Source organism: Mesoplodon densirostris, chromosome 2 (assembly GCF_025265405.1).
Source record: "Mesoplodon densirostris isolate mMesDen1 chromosome 2, mMesDen1 primary haplotype, whole genome shotgun sequence".
Classification (NCBI taxonomy): domain Eukaryota; kingdom Metazoa; phylum Chordata; class Mammalia; order Artiodactyla; family Ziphiidae; genus Mesoplodon; species Mesoplodon densirostris.
This window is the reverse complement of record NC_082662.1, coordinates 16,939,878-16,960,667: the sequence shown is the minus strand read 5'-3', so window position 1 is coordinate 16,960,667 and position 20,790 is coordinate 16,939,878. Positions and strand designations below refer to the sequence as shown.

The 20,790-nt window shown below is 39.9% G+C and overlaps 1 protein-coding gene across 6 annotated transcripts in view; it reads left to right on the top strand.

Moving 5' to 3' along the window:
* The first annotated feature begins 1,231 nt into the window (after window positions 1–1,231).
* HP1BP3 (heterochromatin protein 1 binding protein 3) overlaps window positions 1,232–20,790 on the top strand; it is a 34,929-nt gene continuing 15,370 nt past the window's right edge. Inside the window, exons 1-9 of one of the 6 annotated variants that reach the window (XM_060089091.1) lie at window positions 1,232–1,358; window positions 3,569–3,697; window positions 6,239–6,434; window positions 6,879–6,978; window positions 9,832–9,985; window positions 11,309–11,468; window positions 13,865–14,008; window positions 15,858–15,938; window positions 17,205–17,359. In XM_060089091.1, the coding sequence (XP_059945074.1) occupies window positions 6,339–6,434; window positions 6,879–6,978; window positions 9,832–9,985; window positions 11,309–11,468; window positions 13,865–14,008; window positions 15,858–15,938; window positions 17,205–17,359 (890 nt within the window). In that variant the 5' untranslated portion in view covers window positions 1,232–1,358; window positions 3,569–3,697; window positions 6,239–6,338. Of the gene's footprint in view, window positions 1,359–1,829; window positions 1,905–3,568; window positions 3,698–6,238; window positions 6,435–6,878; window positions 6,979–9,831; window positions 9,986–11,308; window positions 11,469–13,864; window positions 14,009–15,857; window positions 15,939–17,204; window positions 17,360–20,790 lie in introns of those variants that run through there. The other 5 variants (XM_060089090.1, XM_060089092.1, XM_060089093.1 and 2 more) reach the window with 5 other exon arrangements.

The following is a 20,790-nucleotide window of genomic DNA, read 5'->3' as shown; positions in this document are numbered from 1 at the left end:
GGCTAAAGACATTTCCGGGAAAAAGAAGAAAGGTAGGACGTTTTAAGCATATGAACACATAAAAATGGAAGAGTCTTTAAAAAAGGAGACAAAAGATAGAAATGTTGATAAGAAAGGAAGTGAGCAGGATGAAGTTTGGGCACAAAATGACCAAAACACCTTGTGAACATGTTTAATGGGACAGAGTGCCAGGGCATTGGTAATGCCATCGGGACATTAATGGTAACACTCACCTTGTAAGGAATTTTTGGTGGTGGTGGTTAAATTTTTATATACCTCCCTTTGGAACTGATGGAGTGGATGGCTATGCCTGGGAAAGCTGGTGAGACAGTTAAAGTGCTATCGGCAATGCCAGAGCCTGAGGACTGGGCTAGCAAGTGCTTAAATGGTTTCATAATAAATCTTTGGGATGACAGGCACATGCATTTGAATGCTAGTCACACTGCTCTGAGCCTCAAGGCAATTGTAGTGTTTATTATTTCCCTATATCATTACCCGAACCCCCTCTGACCGCGACAAAACACCTACTACTTTAGGTACATAGAATTTTCCCAAACCGACTTTGAAAAGTTACATTTTTAAACAGTACGTACAAGCCGAAGTACGCTGATACCAACGTAAAATGGCAATCCAAAGGGAATTCCCTGTTTTCTAATCCCACGGTTTCCTTGTTGAGAACCGTCCCTGCATATGCAGATTGGGGAGCCAGGGAAGACCGTTTCATTGATTAGAAAATCAACTTTTACAGTTCTTTTCCTGAGTCATTACGCTACCCTGTACTGTATGGATACTTAATGGGAACGAACGTGAGGTACTGAATTTTCCGCTCTCTGGGTTTCTAATTATTCCAACCGCCTTCAAAGAAGTGTAGTTCTTGTGCTGTGGCTAAATTCAGAAGCGGGAAATCCCAACCCCTCTAAAGGCAGACGGATCGCCAAAACCAGGGACTGAACCAGAGTAGAGAAGGGTTAAGTGAAAAGAGTGCCCTTCCGAGGAAACCGAAACTGCAAAACCCAAGCTAACGGGCGCCACCCGGGAAGCGCCGGGTGGAAGGTGCACAGACCCCGCCCGGGCGTCCCCACATCCCGGAGCGCCCTCTCGCGACCCCGCGCGCCCGACCGGGGAGGCAAGCCTCGCGCGCTCCCTCCGCTCCCGCGGGCTGGGGGTGCGGCCGCCGGCGCGCGCGGGGGCGGGGCCGGCTTGGGGGGCGCGCGCGCGGGGCCGCGGGCAGGGGGGCGGGGCGGCAGAGCTCGGCGGCTGGGCCTGGAGGACAGCGGCGGCGGAGGCGACGAGCGGCAGCGGGAGCGGCGCCGAGAATCCTTGCGGGACGCGGGCGACAGGAAGCGGGGAGCGCAGAGGTAACTCAGAACGGAAAAGGCGGGTGGGGAGTGGGTGCGGGCCCGCTGGACCCCGAGGGCGAGTGGCGGAGGCCGCTCGCTCGGGGCGCCGACGCCGCTCCCCAAGAGGAGGGGGCGGGGCGCTCGCGTCCCCGGAGGTGGTGCCTTTTGTCTGCCTTCCCCGACCGCTCCGCCCCCTTCCCCTCCCCCCACTGCGACCTAGCCCCCTGCCCCTCTCCTGGAAGCCTCCTCCGGGGCCCTCTCGCGCGCGCGCTCCCGCCCTTGTTTTGTTTGGGCTGGGGAGGTGGGGGAGCTCTTCCCTGATCTAGGGCCCTGTGTCCCAGCGCGCCTGCGCCAGCGTCCTCCCGCCCTCTCCGATTGGCTGAGGTCTTGCGCATGCTCCCGAGGCTTGCGGTGGGCCCCGCTGTCCGCTCCCTCCCTCCCCCTCACCCCACTCTCAGCGGTTTTCGGAGCCGGTTCGAAAGATGCCGGCGGCGGTGACTGGCTGTGGCGAACCCGCCCCCCGGGTTCTCCGCCCCCGCCGCCGCCATTACGGAGCTCCCAGCGGTGAGTGTACCGAGCGCTGGGACTCGCGGTCCACTGCCTCTTGCGTCGCGCGGACGGCCGCTGCTCGGGTCGCGGCGTCGGCCTCCCCGCGCGCATCCCGGAGCGGGAGCCCGAGCTGTCAGCTGCAATGAGCGCGCACCTCGGTGTCCGCTGCCGCTGAGCTCGCCGCCCTTTGCCTCGCCGCCTTCATCCTGGCTCCGCTCTCCCTCTGCCTTGTGCTCGGCGCCGCACCGGCCGCTCCCCGCCTTTGTCTCTCCTGGTCTTTCTAACCGGTTCTCTCGGCGGTCCGGGCTCGGTGTCAGCTGTTGGCGCCCCTGAAAAGCCTTTGCTGCTGCTGCCGCTGCCGCTGCGACGCGGGCCTAAGCTTTCGTTTTCCCGTATGGCTTTCCTAGAGCTTGTTAGTCACTGCTCCTTAAGTGATGTGATTTTAGCTAATAAAGTCAAACGTGTGAATAGGGGCGTTTGTAAAGAGTTGGAGGCAGGAGTGGTGAAGTGAGAGGCCCAGATTTGAGATTTTGATACCGAATTGACCAATGTCTGTGACCGAGGACGAGTCACTTAACCACTTTGAGGGAGTGTTCACCCCTGCACAGAGGACGGCCAAGGTGAACTTTACCGCCCTTTCCGCGTATACATTTTCTCTCTGTTGTTTATCATGCTTCCCGACTTTATGTTACATTGAAAAGTGAGAATCTAGTTAAAAGTACAGCTAGGAATTTACCAGGGACTTTATGGACAAAGCTGGCTTGTCTTAGAGTGAAGTTACACGTGTCTAGTTTTAATTTGGAAGATAGTTCAGTTTTGTTTAATCTGGCATAGGCATAAAACTGTTAAGAGCTTTTAAAATTTTTATTGCTCTTTTCCGAAGTTTAGTGTAATGTGTTTCAAAGTAGAAGTAACATTTTTAGAGGTTATTTTTGGACTTGTTTTTAAGCTTAATTGGAAGATTGAGGGCGAGAACTTGGCGGAAGTGTCCTGAACTCTTCGTGTATAGATGAAAATCCTAACTCTTTAGCCAGTTAGATTGTGCGTGTCTTAGGAATAGATCCGTGTAGTGTCCATAGCATCTGTGCCCAATATAGACACTGATATATTGAAATACGAAAGTGAAAAAGAAGTTGCTAGCTAATTATACGCATGCTTTTTGTGACATTACCCTTTAAGTCTGAACATAAAGACTTTAGATTGAGAACAATTTGATGTAATCAGTGCATAGCTAATGATATTATAATGTATAATGTCTTGTGTACATTTTATGGTAAAATATGAAATAATACTTTCCCTAAAATGCGTACTTTAAAGGATATCAGTAAACTGAAATACATTGTTGAACTACTTCTTTTTCTAGTGCTTTCTCAATGTAGAGAAGGTAAATTAAAACTCTGAAATTACGGACTTTCTACTTTTACAGCCTTTTCTTTATTGCCTGCATTTAAACAACTTAGCACTTCCCTTGACGAAAGCAAATCTTTGTTATGTTAATGTTACGTTAAATTTAAAAAACAAACAGGTTGATGACCACAGAAAGACCACATAAACCACAGGTAAACTCAGATGGCACATATAAGAACCCAGATGAAAAACTTATTCAAGTTTCGTCTATTCGTTCTTTCACTTAATAAATATTTATTAAGCACCTATTCTGTGCCTGGTATGTTTCTTAGGCACCAAGTATGCAGCAGTGAACCAGCCAGATAAGATTCCTGCGAGGAAACAAGTGTGGCGGCCTAAAAGTCTGATCATTCAGAAATGTAGCAACAAAAGTTAAATTAATGGGTACCTGTGATGTTAAGGTAGTGTGAATTAACCATTCATATAGTTTTGTTAGCTCTGTGATAAACAGTGAACTTATGGAATAACTCATTAACCAACCTATTATAAAGAAAGTGCTATAGACTGAAGCCTTAAGTTTCATGACCTTTACTAAGGAAATGCAGAGCTGAGGCAAACGTTTCTTAATATTTATATTAAATTTTAAATATTTAGTTTTATTTTTTAAGTGTTTTTCACACTTGCTGAATATAGTAATAAGTACTGTCAGGTGTCATTGTTCATTCAACTTTTTTTCCCCAATATTTATCCAGCACCCAGTATGTGCTGGGCATTCTTCTAGGTGCTGGGAATACAGTGATGAATTAGTCCTAGCTCTTGTAGTGCTTACATTTCCCTGAAAGAGACACATAATAAAAAAGTAAATAGACATATATTGAATTACACGTGGTGTTAAACGCTATTACAAATGCAATATAAAGAAACCTGAAAAAGAATAAGAATGGGAGGGCTTTCTGAGGGGGTGACACTGAGCAGAAATCTGATTGAAGTGTCTAGGAAAAGAATGTTGCAGTGTAAAAGAAGAGCATGTGCATAGCACACACTGAGGACCAAAAGAAGATCTGTGTGTTTGGAGTCAAGAGAGCAGAGTGATGGGTGGAGTAGTAAGGGGTGAGATTACTGAAATAAGGGTGGGGGGGTGGTGGTAATGGGGAGGTTTTAAGCAGGAAAGTGTCAGGCTCTGTTTTTTTTGGTGGATGCAGCCAGGAAGATTGGCAAACCCACTTATTTCTCAGTTATTCCACCCTGGGCATACTTCTTACCTGACCTAATTTAAACTAACATTCTTGTCCTCAGGTTAATGATGTTTAATGTCTTTATGGACCATGTACTTGTTGCCCTGATTTCAGTCAATTTTGTCATCTTGGCGTTGAGAGTCGTTTCCTTTGCACCCCCACTCCTTTTCTAAAACCTGTTTGTTTCAATTTTGAGCAGTTAGTAAATATAGAGTTGACTGGAAGCGTTTTGACTTTTTTTTTTTTAGTATTTTACTTACAGGGAAAATATTTTTTAAAGATCCTCTACGAACAGACTGCTGAAGGTTTTGCTGACTTCACAGTATCATTTTCATCCTAGCTAGTATTATCATGGGTTAAGAAAGATGAATTTATTAGCAGTGTCACTTCACCAAGAATAACCTGATCATGAAGTTTTACTTCTGTATGGTATTTACATGTAAAAGTATCATCAGATTTGCTTTTTTTTTAATCAAGGAAAATATATTACTATGTAAGTTCTAGTTGGATGAGGGAGCAAGTTTATGTATTGAAATTATTCCAAGATAGACTTTTAGCTTTCACAAACCTAAGTAATGCCCTTAAACCCAACTTTTCACAAATGAGAAAACAACTTTTTATTTTTGTGTTTTATAGTTGTTGAAGTGACTTGCTATATGAGCATTTTAAGTAGTTTTTGTAACAGTTAATAATTTTTAAATATTCGTGGATATTCCTAATTTACTCTTGAATAGTAAGTTTTTAGCATATTATATGATCTTGAATTCTTTCAGCTGCCTTTCATTGCAGTTGACGGATAGTTCACAAGTCTGGCATTGATCTTGGTGTTCCCATAAAATGGTTTTCCCTGTAAACGTGAAAGCATTCTGTATGTTTGGAGCTTGAAACTATTACCTGACAAATTGAAAGCTCTTAAATTCCTAGACAGGGTTAGAGCTTAAAGTAGAAGCTGAATGACTAGTCTACTCTTTCCAAAGTCTTCATTAATGTTCAGTAGCACAAAGATCTAAACGCCTAGCTGATTATTTTCTTATATTTTGGAAGAGTTTTTATTATAAAATGTTATTGAGGATGAGGATGGGCGGGGCAGAGGGTGTTAATGATCAGGTAAATTTGAGTGATTTACCTGCGTTTTATTTTTAAATCTTTAATTTTGTTCTTTTGCGCTGATTTTGCTTAATATTAAAAATATGACAAATAAGGTCTTAGAGGCATACTTAGTCTCCTAGGTGATGGTCTGAATTTGCTTTTCTGAGTCTGGAGGCTCTCAGACTGTCATGTTCTTCAGCAGTACTTTTGCCCTTGTATTACTTCTCTGATGGAGGTGGAGTTAAGGTTACAGTTAAGTTTCCTGACCCCTTTGAGAACAGTAACAACAATAGCCTCTCTCTTTAGTAAACTGATCTTTGAGTAAACATTGACTAAACTATTTCTGGGTCTCCTTATTCTGTTCTTTCTAAGTTCCTGATACTAGCAGGAGGGGGTGGGGTTAGGTTCCTCATGAGCTTTCTTGTCCTCGTTGCCTTTGTTCATGTGGAAGGTGCAACAGCTGCTGTGGCTTGTGCATTTGTCTTAGTCGCTGCTTTTACATAGTCTATATTTTGATAGTGATTTTATCTTTCTGAATGATAACTGACCAAGTCATCTGTCGCTTAACTATAAGTTTTATGGTGAATTTTTTTTCCCTTTGGATGTATATTAAATTTAGACGTTTTAGTTTAGTTTTGTTTCTGTTAATCTTCACACCAGGTCTTTTCTGTGCTTTAGGTTGATTCTTCACCACGCTGAAACCATTAGGAAAAATCCTTGTGGTTAACAGCAGAGGCTTCAGAGTGTAACCTGTACTCGGGCCTAGAAATTATTTTAAATGGCGACTGATACGTCTCAAGGTGAACTCGTCCATCCTAAGGCACTCCCACTTATAGTAGGAGCTCAGCTGATCCACGCGGACAAGTTAGGTGAGGTAGGGGCTGACACATTCTTGAAGCTCGCTCTTGGATCAGTCCCTGACTTCAGGCCCTGCTGGGTCCTTCTTGGTACCTGTTCCTTCCTCTACTTGGGGGAGTCTGGGTTGTGAATCTGAACAAATCAAGTAGATACAAAGTTCTTTTCATCTTCCCTTTCCCCTCAAACTCCTGAGAAAACCAACAACCTTCTAAATTTATTCCAAATCAAGTATAATTACTTATTTCCATTTGAAATTCTAGCTAAAATAAAATACATTGAAAAGTACTTCTTAAGAATCATATTTCATTTCAAAAAACCTTGTTAAAAGTAATTTGCATCAGATCCTGGAGTCGACTTGAAGAATTCTCCTACATCTTCTGACACCCAGTTAGGCCCCTTGAGAAAGAGAGAGAAGAGAAATTTTGTTTGCATGTGTGATTATGGCCATTTCTTTTCTTAGAAGGTAGAAGATAACACCATGCCGATTCGTCGAGCTGTGAATTCTACCCGGGAAACTCCTCCCAAGAGCAAGCTCGCGGAAGGGGAGGAAGAAAAGCCAGGTAAAGTAAAGCTGTGGACGGCTTCAAAAGGCAAACGTTTCTGCTCCAGTTGGGAGTGTCCCATAAATTCCCTTGGACTGAATTGTTCTTTTTTTATGCTTCAGTGTTTGGGGGGAGCATTTAGAGAGAGAGGTGGTACCTGTTGGTATGTCATTTCCAGACCATGTGGGCAAAGAAAGAATTTCATCTTGTCTCTAAAGATTTTTAGAAGGTGAAAATTTCATGTTCTTGGAATTAAAAAACAGAAAGATGGGTGGAGAGAACAGGAATGGTCGAAGAGTAGCTTCTGGGCATACAGTGTCATGGGGATGAAGACCCTGGAAGAATGGAGGACTTGGGCCTTCAAGATGGACAGCGGAAGGCTCAACCCGAAATCATCAAGAGGCCTTAAGGGAGCAAATGGGCGATCAAAGCATTGGTTTGTAACTTTGGTGTTGGTGGAGAGAAGATTGGCCAGGCAGAGGTGGGAACATAATAAATCAAGAGAAAGGTAGAACCGTCAATCTGGAGTATTCGTGTTCCTTTATGGCACCTCTGACCACTTCTTCAAGTGGAACTGCTTTTCTGGTTCTTGTGACCTTTTTCTTTTCTTTTCATTGCCAGGGATGAGCACGTGGTGCTGTCCCTGTCGTGGCTGTTAGAGCCAAATATTTGCTGACCAGCATATATTACGAATAAAATAATACATGCACCCTTCATGCCTTTATCCTTGGTGCACTAGGGATCTGCTCTTCTCCAGCTGAGCCTGGATTTTGTCTCTGAATCCTCAGACGAATACTACAAGCATTTGGGGTACTCTGGCCTAAGGCAGTGAGGAGACATGGGAATCAGCATATTAAAAAAAATAAAAATAAAATAATAGGGCTTCCCTGGTGGCGCAGTGGTTGAGAGTCCGCCTGCCAATGCACGGGACACAGGTTCGTGCCCCGGAGCGACTGGGCCCGTGAGCCATGGCCGCTGAGCCTGCACGTCCAGAGCCTGTGCTCCGCAACGGGAGAGGCCACAGCAGTGAGAGGCCCGCATACCGCAAAAAAAAAAAAAAAAAGAAAATAATAATAGTTGCTGGTGAGTTGAGGATAGGTTATTTTTTCCAGCACTGAGATAAGCCACTTGATGGCCCATCTTGAGCCACATTTAACAGCCAGCTGAAGTCACTAAGTCACTAATAACGTGAGTTTTCAGAATACACCAGAGTGTTCAGGTGTAAGGTATTAGAAAAGTCAACCGAGAATTTATAAAGGACCGGTAAGACACTTCACAAGTTGTGTTTATTTATCTTATCTCTGTCCCATTATAGTATTTTGTACATTAAAATAATTGGACTTCACTCATGTTGTAAATTTTATAAATCCAAAAAGGCATACACAATAGTTCTGTGAGTTGTAAACATTGTCTTATATGTAACAATGTCTCATCATCTGTTGAGCAATTGAACCTTTATTAAACCATAAGCTTTAAGAGAAAATAATGTGAAATTTAATTTGTAGCCCTGCTGTTAAGGTAAAACTCACTAAACGGTCTTGGCTTTTCAATTTGTTTAGAATAAGGCAATGTAAAAATAAGTAAACATGACTAACTAAAAGTAAGTTCTTACACAGGCAGGTTGGCCAGTTAGGTCAGATCGTTGGGGCGAAGGGCTGTAAAAGATACATCGTGATAAAAAAAAATACATCTTGTAGTTATCTGTATCATCAGATACCATTGTTATACTGAAGTTCTAGCCGTAATATTTGCGTAACAGCTCTAGAAGCAGTAGAAGAGGCCAGAGGAGGATGGGAAGCAGTACAAGTGCTAGCCTCCAGGTTTCCCCTAAAGCATTTTGTATAATGTTCATAATAACTCTGTGAAGTAAGGGTACTGAGATTTGGAGATGTCAAAGAACTTGCCCTAAGATATCAAGCTAGAATGTTAGAAAGTGTGAACTTGAATCCAGATATATCTGACTCTAGAGCCTTGATTTTTGCTGAGCATATATGGGAGGATTTTTCACTTACATGCATGTCTGGTTGAAGAGCATAATCCAGGATGATTTACAAATTATAGTTGACTATCCTGAAACTTACAGTTTAGAATTTTAATTTGTAGAATTCCTTTAGCATTGTATGTATGTGGTTTGGCAATCAGAAGGAAGTGGCATTTTAAAAAATTCTCTTATTTATGTGAGGGCCCCAAAGTCTTCATTATGCCAGTCATGAGTTCACATAATTTAAATGACTAAACTCTTCAAGCATATCCTTTTTTTTTTTTTTTTTGCCTAGTTTTGGCCACTGATGCCCTTTTCTTTTAAGTCTCTGCTTAATCATTTCCTGGGGTTCTGTGTTCTGTAGTGGCTGCTCAAGGAGACCTGCTGAGAAAAGATGCAGACCAGCAACTGCAGACCTCAGTATTCCCCCTCTCATATTTCTACACTTGCCAGAATCATTTCACTTGGAAAATAAATATTAATTTTCTATTATTTATTCCCTTACTAATATTAGCCTGTTAAATTATGAAATGGCTAATTTCTTAATTATGAGTCTCATCATTAATATTATAGAGTAAAACACTCAAGAGTTTTGATTTGGGGTAAAATGAGTTTCCCTTTCTGTGCAATTTCCTGATCCTTCTCCTTTTCTCACCTAATGGTCCGGATCAGCAACCCCTTATATAGGCAATTTGAGTGACATAAAGCAGGGAAAAAAAACTGTACTCTTAGTCATTTGTTCATTTTAGGGTACAACTGTTAATTGCAACATTTGGCTTATCTGTTTAAAGAGATAAACTTCTACCCTTTTATTGACTCAGCCTCTAATGTACTTACTTGATGCAATTCTACTCACCGGATTTTTTTTTTTTTTTTTTTTTTTTTTTTAGAACCAGATGTAAGTTCAGAGGAATCTGTCTCCACTGTAGAAGAACAAGAGAATGAAACTCCACCTGCTACATCTAGCGAGACAGAGCAGCCAAAGGGGCAACCTGAGAATGAAGAGAAGGAAGAAAACAAGCCTTCTGAGGAAACCAAAAAGGAGTAAGGACTTATGCCTTCTTGCTATTTATAAATGAAGACTATGTAAAAGGACTGTAGGTCAGATTTTTTTAAAGTGATACAACTTAATTTATGCTAGATACATGCTATTTGGATTTACTTTTTTGGAATTATCTTTTGGAATAGGCTTACGATGTAGTCGTATGGCCTATTAGAATTTGTAGTCGTTATCAGAACAGTGGTTTGACAGATGCAAAATTCATTCTTTTTGGCTTTGGCATGTGTTTTTGTGCTTAGACTTCATTGTGGGAGTGTCTCCTATTGTAAACATTGACATAATTTCAATAAGAAATGGAACGTGACTGTAAAAATCTGACCTGAGAGACTCTTCTTCACTTTATTCCTCCCTCTTTGCTGGAATGAGTTATTTTTACGTGCTTATGTTAGAAAGCATTAATCTATACCAAGACATTGCTAGAGTGACCTAAAACTCTGTATATATTTGATGAAGTATTCAATTGGAGGGTGACTTTGAGAATCTGAAGGCAAAATTTGCTATTGATAATCTGTACAATGTGATGGTGATTCATTTTTAATTTAAATTTTTTTGCAGGACAGCTGGTAGCATTCATTCTATTCTTTTCATAACTGGTGAAAACAGGAATTACTTTTTAAATAAAAGAATGACTTAGAAATAACTATACTTTCCAGGTATAATCCTCAGGGAATCCTTCATCCCAGTTTCACAGGTATATGTAAGGTCCGTGGAATTTTTAGCAGCTACCCTTTCTTTTAGGTACATGGAGTGTTATTACTTAGAATAAAATTTGTATAATGCTTTATGGTTCACAAAACTTTTTATAAACGTAATCTCATCATTTCTTGCAGCACCTTGTGAAGTATTTGGTATTACATTACTGTTTTACAGCTGAGGAGATTGAGACTCAGGTCACTTTCTAAGATCATATAGCTAGTAAATGTTGGAGCTGAGACTCAAACCCAAGTTTTCTGACTTCAGAGCTTGAGTTCTTCGCACTGTACTGAATCGCATCTGTTGCACTTGTTACTAGAATTCATTTTAAAATTCTCATTTCTTTTATGTACTGGCCCTTCATACTAGTGCTGATTTATATGACTCCTCTCTCCTGTGTGCAGCTGGGAGAGCACACCTTTTTGGTTCATTTGTAGAACCCAATTTTTAAAAAATGTTTTATTTTGTAAAATGTTGCTTATTTTACGTATCACCTCAGTGTGGAAATGAATTAAAACATTGATTTTTATCCCTCTCTGGTCTTTTCTTCTTTCTGACTTTATACTTCTTTCTGAAGAGTTTATCTTGCATAATAACAATTCTTTGTTTTAAAGTGAGAAAGATCAGTCTAAAGAAAAGGAGAAGAAAGTGAAAAAAACAATACCTTCCTGGGCTACCCTTTCTGCCAGCCAGCTAGCCAGGGCCCAGAAACAAACACCGATGGCTTCCTCCCCACGTCCCAAGATGGATGCAATCCTAACTGAGGCCATTAAGGCAAGTTTTTATTTCAAGCAGTTCATCTTAGATTTATTCTGTTTGTCTCTTGCGTATGTGAAAATGGCATACTCCTGTGCAGGCATCAGAAATCTTGCTCTGCTTCCTAAAAGAGATTTAAATAGAAGAAAGCCATTGCTAAGTTCATGTTTTTATAATATTATCACATTTGGTGAGCACTGTTAATTTTTTTTAAAAACTCAGATTTACTATAGCAAGTATTCTTAACTTATCTTTAGATGTTTTTTTTAAAAACTCAGTTTATATTCAGTACAGTTTTTATTTGAAGGCTGAACATGTTAATTCATTCAACAAACAATTAAGGACTAGCTTCTCTGTAGCAGGCAATCCTACTAGTGATATAGCATAGAATACGACAAACAGAGTCCTTGCCCTTAATGAAATTGAATTGTGACTCAGGGTAACTGAATAGCAATGAGAAAAATTTTATTTCAAAACAGTATACTATCTTTAGGTTCATTTTCAAAGCTTATGTCTAATATTAGTAGTTGGTTATCTTTCACACCAGAACTCTTTTAGAAACCTCACTGCTTTGCTTCATCACCTGGTCATTCCAAAATACTTGCCAAATCTGTCCTCCTTCCATAGCTTTATAACTTTGCGATAATTCATTGACTTTCATTAGCTTGTGTGATCATCAGATACTGTTTTCCTGTTTTAAGGGTATCTTCTAATCTGACCTTGCCTTTTTGTGTGTAAATTTTTCTGGTTCATTTTGCCATGTTTATTTCACATGATCAGATGACAAAAGGAGTTAAAGTAGAAGCCACAGACACTGATTTCAGGGACCTTGTTGCTAGGATCTGAGTCAGAATTGGGGAGAGAAGGCTACAGATCAGTTTAACCAACGGTGGTTTACATAGGAAAGAGGAGCTTGGTGGTCATACTTAGAATTTGAGAAGACGGCACTGACAAACTGGAAAAAGGTTTGCCCTCAGACCTCTCCCTACACTCCTTCAAGACAACTCTCAACTCATTTAGAAAACTTTCCTGGTTCATATAGCTTGATTATAGTGAGATCTCTTTTCTTTGTGTAGCCTTGCTTCAAGGATTTCACTTTGTGACCGCTCAGTCTAGGTTTGGAGGAGCAGGGTTACAGTGAGGGTGGAGAAGGGACTAAAATTCTAAGATAATAAAACAAAAAATTTAAACAGTATAATTAGGCCTGAAAAATGGTTTGAATATGATTATGCATATTTGTACAAATGAAATACATATCTATATATCTCTCTATATATATCGTGTATTCCATGCAGTGTAAACAAATCACGATTTCAGACCATTGACACCATTTTCTGAATTGAACAGGAATCTTGATACCTATTTTCATCTTATTCAGTTTGGTGGAGCAAGGGATTGTTTTAGCATTAGAATGTGCTTTTCTGCTTGATTTTCTTTACTCTGTGTTTTCTTATAAGATCAGGAGAAAACTTCAGTAGGTTGTAATAGGTCAGAGACATTTACTTGAAGCAGGTGATTCATTTTAACACAATCCATATTAAATTGTGTTGTACAGTCTTTTCTGGTTCATCTGTCTGTGACTTACTTTTCTTTATTGTCAGTGTATAAAATAACATTCAACCAAGTCTTTATGCAACGACAGTGAGTAAATCCTATGGTCATTTTATAGACAATGGCTACACAAAATTGGTGGACTAGCTCATTAGATAATAGATGCTGCTTGTGTGCTTCAAAATATAAAGCTTTTGAAACAGAATTGCTGCCTTTGTGATGCAGTGACCTACTTCAGTTTTCCATGGGCATTAGTCAAATGGAATATAGATAAATAGGATGGAAAAGGAAGAGGGCACTTTAAATTGCAATCGGATGCTCTCATTGTTGTCCAAAATGCCCCTTAAGGCTTTGCATCTGTAAACCCAGTTTTGTGCCATTTATTCAGATTTTCTTTGCTTATGGTATCTGCTGGCATTCACACAAAGCCTGCAGAGGAATACTGTTTCTGGTGTGCTGAAGTTCATTCCATAAAATGGGCCAGAGATCTGTGAATCTACAAGGGATAGAAATGCCCTGCTTTCCTCACTTTAATGCTAAAGATCTGTCTTCTAAATACAGAATAGAATTAGAATGGAAAGAGCTTCTTCATTAACACACAGAATGTTGTTCACATGTTGTATCTTCTCTTTGGCTGTTTTGAACAATTTAAAATTGTTGCAGAAATATTGTTAATTCTGTATTTCTCCACAGCCATGATGAACAGAAGTTACCTGCAATACTGTTCACTCTTTCCTGCCATTTTTATCATCCATTATCAAGTTCACTTCCAAAATAATTTATTTTGAAAACATAGGTGTCAGAAAACATGAAAAACAGCTAGTTTAAATTAATATGTATGGTTTGATAAATCTGTTTCCTAGGCATGCTTCCAGAAGAGTGGTGCATCTGTGGTTGCTATTCGAAAATATATCATCCATAAGTACCCTTCTCTGGAGCTGGAGAGAAGGGGCTACCTCCTTAAACAAGCACTGAAAAGAGAATTAAATAGAGGTGTTATCAAACAGGTATTAAATGGTTGTTTGTAATAAGATCATTTCAACATGTATTAGCTGTAAATCCATATTTAGTAACATTTAGGCTTTTTGTGCTTTGTGAATTTGTTAGTTAAAATAAGTTAACATGATGATGAAAAGTTTAAAGATAACTATTCTAGACAACAGAAGCAGTATGGTAATGTAAGTTTTTTCCTAGCGGCCTGTACTTTTAATTGGATTTTTGGGGGGCTGCTTGTGCTTGAGATTATGTAGTGCTGCAGATTAGAAGTGGGGTTGAGGAGTCCAATTACTGCAGCAGCAGAAAAGGTAATTGTTCTTGTCTTGGGGTTGTTCGTTTTAAGGCCTAACTTCTATGGCTAGACTGGTTATCATTATAAATTAGATTTGCACATAGGTTCAGCTTAACTTATTAGTGGCTGAAACTATTAAGGCTTTTGGGAGCATCAGATAAACCTGAATAAATTGAGAATAATACTAAAACCAATATTGCTTTCAGGCATAAATCCATGTTACTTTGCATTGTACATCAAAACTTTACTTAGAGCTATGAGGATGTTTTGTACAACACAGTGAATATAGCCAATATTTTATAATAATTTTAAATGGAGTATAATCTATAAAATTTTTGAATCACTATTATATTGTAACCTGAAACTAATATAATATTGTAAATCAACTATACCTCAACTTAAAAAGAAAATTGTTTAAGATCATAGAAATCTAAAGCTAGAATGAACTTTCTTGTCAATCTTCAGAGGTCCAGAGGGAGGAAGTAACTACCAGGGTCCCATGGTAATAGCAAAGATGGTTCTGGAGATCTAGTTCACTGCATTCCCAGAGTCCTATTGCCTTTTTTCTATATCTTTCTGCATGGTTTGATTAATAACAGAATTCTGTGCCACTCAGGCATTTAAATTCCTCTTAGGAACTTTCAACAAGTACTTAACTCCACAAATATATTATTGAGTGTGTCCTGTGTGCCAGGTGCTTGGGGGTCCATCTGTGAGTAAAACAGTCCTGTGATGGAGCTTACATTCTCCCTTTCTCAAAATGTTGTAAAACTGATATTTAAATGGCCTTTAAAATAATCATTGCTTAAAAGATATTATCTAACCATTATAATTAGTATCATAGTATATGTCAGCACAGTTTATTAGCTGGCTTCATGTTTTTTTTGAAAATATAGTTTGTGACCTATTTTGCCTCATAGGCTGACCCTCAGTTTGATGCTTCAACAAGTTTATAGGCTGAAAGCATTTCCGTTTGATTGCTGTATTCACAGCAGTGTAGGTGAAGCTAAGGTGTGGAGGACTCAGGTTAATGTGAAGTTCTATGACAGCACTTCGTAAACTGTGGAAGTATATTCTAAGACTTCCACATACTGTCATGTGCAATGTCTAAAATTGCTAGATAACCTTTCCCATATGCAGTAATAATCTGTAACGGGCAAACTGTAGGAAGCATTGTGGCCTGAGATCAACTAGGCCTGAACTTTTGCCAAGGAGCTGTCTTCCTCTAAAGATAGAGGTTTTCTCACTTTTTTTTTTTTTTTTTGAAAGCTTATAGTAAACTGTTTAACCTGGTATCACCATTTTTGTAGATGAGGAAACAAAAGCTCAGAGGGTTTATGAGGTTGTCCAGTATTGAATAGCTAAATGGTACCATAAATAGGATTTGATCCCAAGTCTTTTGACTCATCCATTCTTTTTTCTCTGAAGAGTTCAGCAGCACTTTACATTAGTTCTTGCATCACCGTGCCCTGTAATTCGCTTAGTCTAGTATAAAGTTACCAATATGAGTACCAGAATAACTTAAAATAAAAATACCTGTTATTGCAACTAAAGTTAATTTACTTTAGGTAAAAGGAAAAGGTGCTTCCGGGAGTTTTATTGTGGTCCAGAAATCAAGAAAAACACCTCAGAAGTCCAGAAACAGAAAGGTAAGAAATCTATACCAGTTTGATTAAGCATTGTAATACTATTACTGCTGCTAACAATACAGTGTTTACTGAGTGTTCACTGTGTGCACTGTGCAGGATGCAGCCTTTCTGTGAAGGCCTGGAGAGGTTATAGTTCATTTGCTCATTATGGTTCAGCCAGAGAGTAGACGGGACAGTGTGCGACTCCAGGCACCCCAGCCCCGGAGCCCGTGGGCCTAACTGCCCTCTGTTGAACTATGGGCAGCTGTATGAGTTATACTGCTTTTTTGTGAAATACCTTTTAAACTAGAAGAGACATACAAGTACATGATTACCTAATATTAGACCCTAAAACTCTACCTTAAGCCAGTTTTTCTTTTTTGTAGATACTAACACGCCCCCTCCTCCAGACACATAATTTCATTTTATGGAAAGTATATGATAATAAAGTGAAATACGTAATATTTCCTCTGTGTCAGTAATTGAAATCATGACTGTTCCTCTACATCTCCAGTGTTACAGCACTGGAGATTTTTGTACTTTCTTTATAAGGCTTTCAGACTTTCAAAATGAACTTTTTTGAACAGTGCTGTCTGGTGCTGCATGATCCTTTTCATTCTTTGTTATTGAAGAATGAATTAAGACTTTTAATACCTTTTAATTTTTATATATATTTTTAAGTCTCCCAGTTCAATTTTTTTTTTTTTAATCTCTGGCTGTGTTGGGTCTTCGTTGCTGCACGTGGGCTTTCCTAGTTGTGGCGAGCGGGAGCTCCTCTTCATTGTGGTGTGCAGGCTTCTCATTGGGGTGGCTTCTCTTTGTTGCGGAGCACAGGCTCTAGGTGTGCTGGCTTCAGTAGTTGTGGCACACGGGCTCAGTAGTTGTGGCACGTGGGCTTGGTAGTTGTGGCACGTGGGCTCGGTAGTTGTGGCTCGTGGGCTCTAGAGCACAGGCTCAGTAGTTGTGGTGCACGGGCTTAGTTGCTCCGCAACATGTGGGATCTTCCCGGACCAAGGATCAAACCCGTGTCCCTGCATTGGCAGGCTGATACTTAACCACTGCGCCAACCAGGGAAGTCCCTGAAACTTTTATCTCAAAGAAATTGCCACTCAAGTGACATTACACCACTGTGGTATGAATTATTTGAATGTGCTAAAAAGGAATAGTTTTCTTTTGCTTATTTGATTTGGCAGTCAGCTTGGGAAAGCCCTTGAGTTGAATATAGAAGCATTAGAAAAGAAAGCTCTATATCCTGTAATGATGATAATTTTTGATATTACATTTCAGAACAGGAGCTCTGCAGTGGATCCAGAACCACAAGTAAAATTGGAGGATATCCTCCCACTGGCCTTTACTCGCCTTTGTGAACCTAAAGAAGCTTCCTACAGTCTCATCAGGAAATACGTGTCTCAGTATTACCCTAAACTTAGAGTGGACATCAGGTATGAGCCAGAGGCCTGGACTTTAAAGCACAGATGTCTGTTACTTCTTAGCCCCTTTTTCATGAGAAAGGAGAAAGATTAAACATTCAGTAAGGATGACTTTCAGTTGAGCTAGGAATAAAAGCTTTTTTTGTGGGTTTTATTTTTTGTCCCATTATATTTTCCTTTTCATATCTCCATATGTAGTTTCTTTTTGAAACTCAAACCGCATGTTGACTTTCACAAGGCTCTGATAGAGTAACTCTTTTCATGATGTCAGCTGCTAGAATATTCAGCATTAAACTATGTCCTCTCAGCTGCTTATTATTTTTAAAATTTTTTCTAATTTTTTTGTTGTGATAAAATATACATAAATGTAAAATTTACCTTCTTAACCATTTGTAGTGGTAACAGTGTTTAGTTGTATTAAATACTTCCATAGTCACCACCCATCTCCAGAACTCTTTTCATTTTGTAAAACTGTAACTCTGTACCCGTTAAACAAGAACTCCCTGTTCCCCCTTATCCCCCAGTCCCTAGCAGCCACCATTCTACTTTGTCTCTACGGTGTTTGACTACTCTAGGTGCATACCTCATATAAGTAGAATCATACAATATGTTTTGTGACTGGCTTATTTCACTTAGCATAATGTCCTTAAGGTTCATCCATGTTGTTGTGCGTGTTCGAGAATTTCGTTTCTTTTTAAGGCTGAATAATATTCCATTGTATGTATATACTACATTTTGTCTATCCTTTTGTTTGTCCATTCATCTGTCATTGGACACTTGGGTTGCTTTCATGTTTTAGCTATTGTGAAATAATGCTGCTGCGAACATTTGTGTACTAATGTCTCTTTGAGACCCTGTTTTCAAATACCCAGAAGTAGAATTTCTGGATGATATGATAATTCTATTTTTAACTATGTAAAGAACCACCACACCGTTTTCCACAGTGACTGTACCATTTTACATTCCCACCATCAGTGCACAGGGGTTCTGATTTTTCCATATCTTCACCAACACTTATTTCTGGTGTTTTTTGTTTGTTTTTTGATAGTAGCCACCCTAATAGGGAATGAGGTGGTTGGTAGCTCATTATTTTTTATTTAGAGGTATAACTGAGAACATAGGAGACTTCAGGCTTCGGTAGCACTTCTACATAGAAATAGCATAATATTTTCATCATTTAAACATTTAATGTAAAATTCTGAGAGAACTTTGATAGTAATTCATTTGTAAAATAATTGCCACTTAAAAGCATCTAGACTGATTAGATTGTCACATGTGCTTGTGGATTCGTGCAGACACATTGTTTAAATTTGTAAGAGTTTGTGTTTTGAATGTGTTTGTGTAACCTCTTTGTTATATTGACTTCTGGGAAATTGTGTTTAATCCAGAGTCTTTTCTACAGACAGTTTCTGTATTGGATACACATTGTCCTGATATAGTTTAGTACTGGTATTTACTTTGGATTACTGAGGCATACAGTTAGAATTGCAGGGGTTTCAGCCCAGAAGCCACATTCTCGGAAGAGCACTTAGTGGTCTTCAGAGTGGCCAGTTAGTGAAAGTGCCAAAGAAAGGGGAATCATAGAAGCAGAAAATGTGAAATTAATATCCGGATTTTTTCATGCTTCTTATACCCTGATTAGGAGCCACAGGTATAACTTTGGGTCCAGTACGCATTGTTTGGCGCATCTAAAGATGGAAATACATTTCACTCTTACCTCTTTTTACTCTGTTTTTGGTGACTAGAGACTGTATCCTCCCCCAGCTTTTTTCTTTCCTTACGGTTCTACTTTACTTACATGAGACATGCTGGTGATTGCAGTGTAACTTTGCTCCATGTCTTTGGGGACATGTCCTGTTGTCATTTTATGTTGAAACAAAATTTGCCCGAAAATAGGTGGGTTGTCAGCCCATAGATGATGATGAACCTGAAGACCTTTTCTTATTACCTTATTAAATAGTAACTTCTTTCTTTGAAGCTCCTTTTTCCTTTACTTTGATTTGCTCTACCACTGACTGTAGTGGAGTCCTGCCATGCATATATTTAACGTGAAAGTGTATACTTAGCGCTTGACCGAACAAAAGAACAAGAAAAGTACAGTTTTAAAGTATGAGTTGTCTGTCTGTACTTGCTGCCTATAATTTCTCTCCTCCTACTTTGTCTTAAACCCACTTTTGTCACACATTACCCCCACCGTTTTACCTGAAGTACTTCGTCCTGTCAGTGTCACTGAGGGCCTCCACATTGCAAATTACAGTAGTCAGTTCATAGTCCTTGCCTTGCTGGTCTTTCTACAGCATTTGACACAGTTGATGGCTCCCACCTGCTTGAAACACTTTCTTCACTTGCCTTTCAGAACACCACACACACCTTTCTGATTTACCTCCAGCTTCACGACCCACCCGTTCTTTCTCAGCCTCCTAAGGATTCCTGATTTCCCATCTCCTGCCTCCTTAATGTACGAGTGCCCCATGGTTAGACCTTAGGCCTCTTGTCTTTTCTGTCCACATTCATTCTCAAAACTTTAAATAGCACCTATACAATACTAGTATACAGGTATATAAATCTGGCCCATACCTCCCTCCTAACTCCACATTTATATATACAGACACCTATTTGACATCACTGCTTGTGTGGCTAATTTCACATGTCCAAAACTAAACTCTTGACCCCCACCCCACCCTCGCCCGTCCCTCCTGCCCCGTCTCTCCCGCCCCACCAGAAAGGCCCTGCACTTCCCATACCTCCTCCATCTCAGTTAGTGGCAATATCATCTTTTCAGTTGCTGAATCCAAAAACCTTGGGTTTGTCCTGGTCTCTTTATCTCACACCTAAATGTAATCTATAAAAAATTACTTTGTCTTTAAAATATATTCGTAAACAGACCTCTTTTCATTACCTTCACTATTTTCACTCTTTTCGAAGCCACCATCATCTCTCACATGTATTAGAGCAATAACCTCCTGCTTCTCCCATGCTCCCTCCCTTCAGTCTGTTCTTAACATAGCAGTGAGAGTGAGACTTTTAAAATGTAAGTTAGACCATACCACCTTGCTGCTCAGACCTCCCAGTGGCTTTCCAACCACCTCACAGTTAAAAAGTTTAAAGCTAGAGTCTTTAAAATGGCCTACAAGACACTATACTTCCATTGCATCTCCAACCTAATCTCCTACTACTCTTCTCTCCCTTACTGGCCTCAGAGACTTCACACTTGCTGATCCCTTTGCCTGGGTGGTTTTCCCCCATAACCCACCTTGCTCACTCTTTCACTTCCTTTAAGTTTTTACTCTCTTATCATCACCACGTGCCTGCCTTGATTACCGTACCATTTTTTAACATTTTATTTTGGAAATTTTCAAACATACACATAAATGTAGAGAGAACATAACCATCATACTAACCTAATTCCTAACTAAACTAATAATTCCTTAACATTATCCAGT